General features: G+C 50.0%; 1 protein-coding gene across 2 annotated transcripts in view; it reads left to right on the top strand.

Annotated features, from left to right (window-relative positions):
• Positions 1-4082, top strand: part of fam120b (family with sequence similarity 120 member B) — a 15859-nt gene extending 11777 nt beyond the window's left edge. Inside the window, exons 14-15 of one of the 2 annotated variants that reach the window (XM_084476106.1) lie at positions 2146-2455; positions 3128-4082. In XM_084476106.1, the coding sequence (XP_084332232.1) occupies positions 2146-2455; positions 3128-3158 (341 nt within the window). In that variant the 3' untranslated portion in view covers positions 3159-4082. Of the gene's footprint in view, positions 1-2130; positions 2456-3127 lie in introns of both variants that reach the window. The other variant, XM_084476105.1, reaches the window with a different exon arrangement.
• Positions 4083-7500: the final 3418 nt, after the last annotated feature.

Below are 7500 nucleotides of genomic sequence, written 5' to 3'. Positions count from 1 at the left end.
ACACTTATGGTAAAAAACGAAAAAACGAACGAGTCCAGAAAGTCCAAAGATCTGACCGCTTAAGGAAGGTTCAGTTCCCGGCCCCTCCTGGCCCCTCCTGGCTGGAGTCCTTTTATGCAAGCCAACTCCGGGAGCTGCTCTCGGAGAATACGCAGACCCTACGGTGGTCCCTGGATCCACAGCTGGCCAATCGTTTGGGGCTCCTCCGCGATGCCTCTCGAATCCCATGATGTACTTAACACTATCTCTATTAGGAAAAGAGATTACGCTACTTAAAGCGGGAGACTTTGACTCGGCGCCAGCGTTTCGACTCGCCAGTGGTAGAATGTGTGGTTGTAGTCCTCCGTTGCTCCTCGCCGTACCACATTACCCAGAGGGCTGCGCTGTAACCATCTCCATGTGTGTTGTGGCCACACGCATACCACCGCCGCCGCCACCACCACCGCGCGCACGCACAAGCACGCATACATTCACACACCCACACTTGGCTCCGAGGCCTGCTTTGTCAGTGTACTAGTAATAGTATGTTTCTGTTTATAGGCTGGGGGGGGGCGGGGGGGGGGCTCTATTTTAAGACACACAACAAGACTAACTGATTGCAGACCTCCCTCTTGTCTCCCCTGCTCTCGTTAATGTATTTCTCCTTCTGTCTGCTGCTCTCTCTTGTTGTTTTTTTTACGTATAAATCGATCATCCTATAAATCATTGTGAGTCCCTGCTCTGTCTCGACGGTGGTCTTTTCTCTCCTCCGTTCCTTCGTTTCACGAGAACGGTAATTGGCTGGAACCAAATAAACTGAAGTAAAACACAGAGCGGTGCTTTTGCTGTATCGACAATTATGGGCGATCATCACAAGCTCTTATTTGGAGAGTAAGAGAGCTCACTGCCCCCCCCCCCCCGGTGACTAGCCCCCCCCCCCCCCCCCCCCCGGTGACTCACCCTGCGAGCGTTAGCGGCTCTAGAGCGCCAGAACGAGTGTTGGCGCAGAGACCCCGACCTGCGCCAAGCTGTCTGCTCTCCCTCCCGGTCCACGTCTGTGGGTCCTGGGAGGATGTTTCTGGTTTTATAGATGGAACACGATACACTCTCATGCCTCGATATTTCATTCCTGCCAGACGTGGACACCAACCATTACTACAGAATTGTGGGGAGATGGACTGTGGAGCGTGCGTGCGTGCGTGCGTGTGTGTGTGTGTGTGTGTGTGTGTGTGTGTGTGTGTGTGTGTGTGTGTGTGTGTGTGTGTGTGTGTGTGTGTGTGTGTGTGTGTGTGTGTGTGTGTGTGTGTGTGTGTGCGTGCGTGCGTGCGTGCGTGCGTGCGTGCGTGCGTGCGTGCGTGCGTGCGTGCGTGCGTGCGTGCGTGCGTGCGTGCGTGCGTGTGCGTGCCGTGCGCGGGTGTGTAAGTGCATGTGAGAGTAGCGGTGGCGCTATGTGGTATCGTCAAGGGCTCAGTTGGGTTTTTGTTTGGAGCGAGGCCTAGTGTTTAGTCTCCTCAGCAAATATCTCCTCTGCTTGTCTGCACTCACAATTAGACTGCAGCACACTGCACAGAGTCTCCCTCTCGCTCTGATGTTTCTACTACAACACGACAGGAACGAACACACAGACTTGGAAACATGTGTTGTTGTGTCGTTAAAAAAAAACGATTTATTGAAGTCGCTGACATCATATGAGATTGCCAGACGCAATACCGTCCAGATAATTTGAGGTTGAGCCCAAGATTCGCAGCGATCACGTATCTCTGAATCATTCCCGGTTCCCTCGGTTAGAGAAACGCCCCAAGTCCCTTTTATTTTTTTCTTTTACTTTAAAATTTTGCCTTTTCCAAAGGGTAGATTGAACCTTTTCTACATGGAATAGAGTTGTTTTTCATTTTTTCATTCATACACTGAGGTGGAGACAGCTCTGCATAATAAATCCTCCAGAGAGGAGTTCATACGATGAGGCGTTGAAAGATCGCCCTTCCCCAGACGAGCTTGGGGAGAAAGATCTCATGGATACCCACCAGCGGCAAATTAGCCTTAAAATGGATTGTTACAAAACCCAACCATGCCTCAGACCCACCATGAAGCAGCCCGGAAAGCAGTTCCTGCTGTTGATCTACTCTGGGACATGATTTACCGTAACCCAAGTGTACGTCTCTCCAGGATATCCTCCCGGACACCAAGATGGATGGTTGGAAAGAGAGGGGCGGGCCGGAGCCTACCAGCGTGGCGGGGGATGGAGGGATGAGGGGGAGACGGGACCATCAGACCCGGGCGGTTACCACCATAGAGCAGGAACCCAAGGAGGAGGAGGAGGGGGAGGATGGCACCAATCCAGTCCAACTCCACAAACCCGACCTCTCTCGTACCCTCACCCCGGCGATGGCGTGTTCAACCACCCGAGGCCTCACGGGATGCGTCACAGGGGTCGCCCCGGACGGCCCAACAGGAGGAGCTTCCGGCTGGCGCCCAGGTAACACGCATGTCGTGGAAAATGTCCCGGGCCGGTTAAGGGCTGATTATGGTTCCACGTCGACACAGCGCAAGGACCCCCGCAGACGCCTCAACACGTCGGGTTTTAGTAAGCGGACCAATCACAGCCCTTGCTGCTGCGTCGCCATGATTGGACACTTACAATTTTCGGGAGGCGCGTGTCAGACCCTTGCGGTGGACGCAAGAAGGGTCGGGAAGGTGGGGCATCCGTGGCCTACTGGTTAAAGAGTTGGACCGGTAACCGGAACCGGAGGGTGGCCGGTTCGAATCCCGACCGGTAGGCAAAGATATGGACGGCGGAGTGGTTGTGCAGCACTCTCCTACGTCCTCATCCACGGATGAGGTGCCCTTGAGCAAGGCACCTGGAACCCCCACCTGCTCCCCGGGCGCTGCACTGCGGCTGCCCACTGCTCCGGGTGTTCACCGGCTCCCGGATGGGTCAAAAGCAGAGAGAAGAATTTCCCCCAAAAAGGGACAATAAAGGGTAACTTAACTTAACCCCCTTGCGTTGCGCCAACGTGGAACCATAATCAGGCCCTTGACGCCGCGTCCTGGGATTTAGGTTTTTTCGTGTCAGCCATCGTTGTGTGCAGGACAGCGCAACCATTTATCATGGTGTTTCTATCTTCCCCCCCCCCACCCCCTGCTTCAGATGGTCCCATCCCTCGGGCCCACGGTCGTAGCCCACGCTCGCTCCCTCGCTGGAGAGGGGAGAGGATTAGAAGGAGAGGAATCGAGTGAAAGAGGAGGGGGAGAACGGATCAAGACACGATCAAAAGAGAGAGAGGCGTCAAGTTACTCTGAACAAACTGTTTGGGTGAATTGGCCCAAAAGGAGGACTGTTTGTATAAAGGAGGGAGGAGAGGTGGATGAGGAGGGGGGGGGGTGTATCGATGGGGCTCAGGTTCTTAAAGATTAGGATTAGATGAATTTCAAGGCGACTTCAAATGTGTCGTTTTGTATTTCTCCATAAGCCTCCCATAGGAACCCCCCCAACACACCAGGCAGAATCCTTTGCAGGTGTGCTCTTTGAGTGCAGTGAACGGATCTGCTGCTAGTCAGTCTTCTGCTGCCTGGCCATCCACCTCTCTCCTGCCTGGCCATCCACCTGTCTACTGCTTGGCCATCCATCTCTCTCTCTCTCTTTTTCTCTTTCTCTCTCTTTCTTGTCAGGCCATCCACTTCTCTCCTGCCTATCAGTGCAGTCCGGGCCCCCACCCTGTGATAGAGGACAGGACAGGGTGGAGAAAATGGAGATTATCAGAGGGCTTCTCAGAGAAAGATCAGTGTCACTTCAAACACGTTGAGGAGGGGAGGAGAAGAGTTTCTATTGAGGCCTACTACTACTTTAACTTTGACACTGTGTTTGTGATGGCAGAGGATCACTAATCCTCAGTGATCCTTCATGTTATCACGGTGCTGCTGACACTGCTACTGTTTCTGCTGGCATCGGATATCTGTCCCGTTCTGTTACTGCCAGGAAAACCTCCTCACATCTGTCAGAAGGTAGTCTTCCTTCAGTCTGAGTGATGCCAATCAATGTATGTACATTTCTCTGTTCTTGAAAAGACCTTGACCTATTAAAACATCGGTTTCAACGTTTGTCAGAATTGTGCATTGGTAGATGTATGGCGTTCAAACTATAAATAAAATGTGTGTATTTGTGCACATACATGAATCTACGTGCGTCCTGTATGCTCAAAATGGTGTGAATAAGGCAGCTAATCTGTGTGGTTATTTGGATGATCAATGAACATTATTGTTTCAACAAAGGTCTACTTCTGGAATTAGTTGACTTTGAAAACAAGTGGCAGGTTTTGAGGAAAGCACATGATATGAAGTCTGTCTGAGTTGAAGCCATGTTGATCCTCAAATAAGAATCTTTTCTAGCTTGTACCCTTTCTCTTCGAATCAGTGAGCACTTGAGAATGTATTTGAATAGGCCCAAAAGAGAAGAGGAACAGTTGAGCAGAGTGGGTGGGTGTGGTGGTGTTTGTGGGGGGCTAGACCAAGGGTGGGGCAAGCAACACACAGCATACACACAAGTGGATCCCATTAACTCACCAAAAGACCATAACAACAAACAGGACCAGGGATATTCTCGGGGAGGAGAGACAGAAAGGGAGGGACGAGGTACAAACAGGGCACAGAGCCTTTAGGAAAGAGAATGTATGTAATGTATGTCGGACATAGGGAGTGTGAGGGACGCTAAGGGGTCAAGCAGGGCGGACAGAAGAGGGGGACCAAGAGAGTGAGGGCATCGAACGATGACGTATGAAATGAAGTCAAAGAATGGAGCAAAAGGTGGGGTCTAGAGGAGGGAACGGGGTGCAACGGTGTATGGAGGGGAGGAAGGAGGAGGTATAGAAGGGACGAAGGAAATGGAACCCAAGTGTTTCAAGGCGAGGAGCGGTTGTTTCTTCGCCCTCAACCACAGGAAACCCTAGTTGGCCGGCTGACAGGTCCACTTCCTGTGTGTGTGGTGGAGGCCTAGGGTGTGGTCTTCTCAACAAACAACGACGAGTCGAGCTCCCTGTGAGACCTACTTGTGGCCCCTCATTTAGGAGGCCTCTTGTTTTGGTCCTTTGACTCAGTCTCAAACCCCTCTGAGACCCCTACTTCTAGGCCTCCTGCCTTGAGTCTCCTTGGTTTCACATGGGGCGCTTGAAAGGCCCAGCTGGACCCCCCTCTCTACCGATGCTCCCCAATTACCTCCACCCCCACCCCCTGACAGTGGACCCCGACGAGTTAACGTAAAGGACAGCCCAAAAGACACCACCGCTAATCAGATGTCAAATGCTTGCCTCTCGACAAAGAAACTGAGATTGGTTACACCTAAACGTGAATCTCAACGGTGTAGATTTTGTGTGAGACTGAAAGTAAGACTGAAAGTAAGACTGTCCAGCTGCCCGATACCATAAAATGTGTTTACTTAAAAGGTGAAGGTGGGGTTCATGCCTCAAGGATAAGGATTTTAGTTTGGCATTTTAAACTAGAGATCTCCTTGACCGTACTGCCTGTTACGTATGGGGTTCACAGTTCATCATAGTGTGCTAGTGTTCACAGTTCGCAACAAGTGCTATTGGATGTTCCGTTTTAATTATGATGTGTAACGACTGGAACAAGCATTTTTAATCATAACAAAAACTGAATATTTATGCTAGAAATATTCTGGCAGATGGGGCTGAACAGATAAGCGTTTAACTCAGGAAATATGACATTTTCTATTGGATATGTCTATTGCATATATTGCATTTTGTTGGGATACTCTTTTATACAATAGCATTAAAGCTTTACAGGCTTCCAAAATACAACAGGCTGTAGTTGACAAACATCAGCATTGCATATTTACAGCAGGGGCTATAATACAAACAGCTTTCTTTGGTTCAGACAAAAAAAAGTACAAAAAACCACACAGAGTGCATGACGCCCACACTGATGATTGTGAGAGAGAGAGAGAGAGAGAGAGAGAGAGAGAGAGAGAGAGAGAGAGAGAGAGAGAGAGAGAGAGAGAGAGAGAGAGAGAGAGAGAAGAGAGAGAGAGAGAGAGAAGAGAGAGAGAGAGAGAGAGAGAGAGAGAGAGAGAGAGAGAAAGGGAGAGAGACAGAGAGAAGGGGAGGGAGGAATTAGAGAGAGAGAGAGAGATACAGAGTGAAACAGACAGAGAGAGAGAAATATGGAACTCACAGCGTCCATACCAGCCTGCTGTCTGGTTGCTGTAGTGAGCTGGCTTGAAGAGGCCAAGCAGAGCTCAGCAAAATGAATGAAATCCTAACAGAGAGGTATAACGAAATGTAGACAATGAGAGAATGAAACGTAGGTACCCGGTGGAGAAGTTATATTGAGCTCAACTTCAATGGCTACAAGTATCTTAAGGCGTTTGATAACCTAATGTGTCTGAGGCTAAACATTTGTACTAACCTACTACAGACACCTAAATGAACCTCTCATGGTTTCTCCCTTGCCTCTCCTCTCCTTTTCATCAATTTCCTTTCCTCTACCCTCCTTTTCTTTCCTCTCCTTTCCTTTCATTTCCTCTCCTTTGTCTTCTCTCATATCCTCAAAATCATTACAGGCTCATTTGAAATGTATGGGCAACTGTGTGTGTGTGTGTGTGTGTGTGTGTGTGTCCTTACCTTTCTTTCATCTTTATGTAAAACCTCAAAGTTGGAAAAACTGTTGAAAGAAAAAATAAGTAACTTTTAACCTTTTAAATAAACGATTATGGTTGGCATACAACTAAATGTAGCTGAAGTAATGATCGGCCTACTCCCACAACAACAACAACAACAGCTATTGCCATAGCGATGTATTGACTCCACTGACACCTCAGACCCTAGCTTTGGAATAATTTGCCCAAAGTGTAGTGTCCTACCCCGGACACCTCCACCATGTTCCTGCCTTCTCCTTCACCCTCTCCCCCCCTGCCCACCAGCCCTCTCCCTCTCCCTCTCCCTCCTCCTTCCCCCCACTCTCATCCACCCCCTTCCTCCTCCCCTACTCCTCCTAACTGTTCACTCCTCCCTTTCTCTTCTCATCCTCCTCTTTCTCTCCACACCTCCTTCCTCCCCTGCTGCTTCACCGCATCTTCTCCTTCCAGAAGCAACGTACTTCTCCTACACCCTCCTCCCCCTCCCCCTCCTCCTCCTCTCTGTGTCTGTCGGTCTGTCTATGAATGAATGCCCTCTGACTAGTGGAACATATGCTGCTGGTTGTTCAATACCCACCCTCTGAGAGACAGAGCGTCCATGCGTGTGTGTGTGTGTGTGTGTGTGTGTGTAGGGGGGATGTGACTAAGTGTGTGTGTGTGTGTGGGGGGCTCTATCTGTGTGTGTGTGTGTGTGTGTGTGTGTGTGTGTGTAGGGATGTGTGTGTGTGTGTGTGTGTGTGCTACGATTGTGTGCCCGTGTGTCCCTCCATGTGTGAATACAACAGAGTGTGTGTATTGTGCATGTGCACGCGTGCGTGTGTATGAGTGTAAAAGTTTGAAAGAGAGAATTGTATGTGTATACGAGTGTGTGTGCG

The sequence above is a fragment of the Micromesistius poutassou genome (genome assembly GCF_964030765.1).
Source record: "Micromesistius poutassou genome assembly, chromosome: 12".
NCBI lineage: Eukaryota > Metazoa > Chordata > Actinopteri > Gadiformes > Gadidae > Micromesistius > Micromesistius poutassou.
The sequence above is the reverse complement of the archived record's forward strand: the minus strand, read 5'-3'. Positions and strand labels throughout refer to the sequence as shown.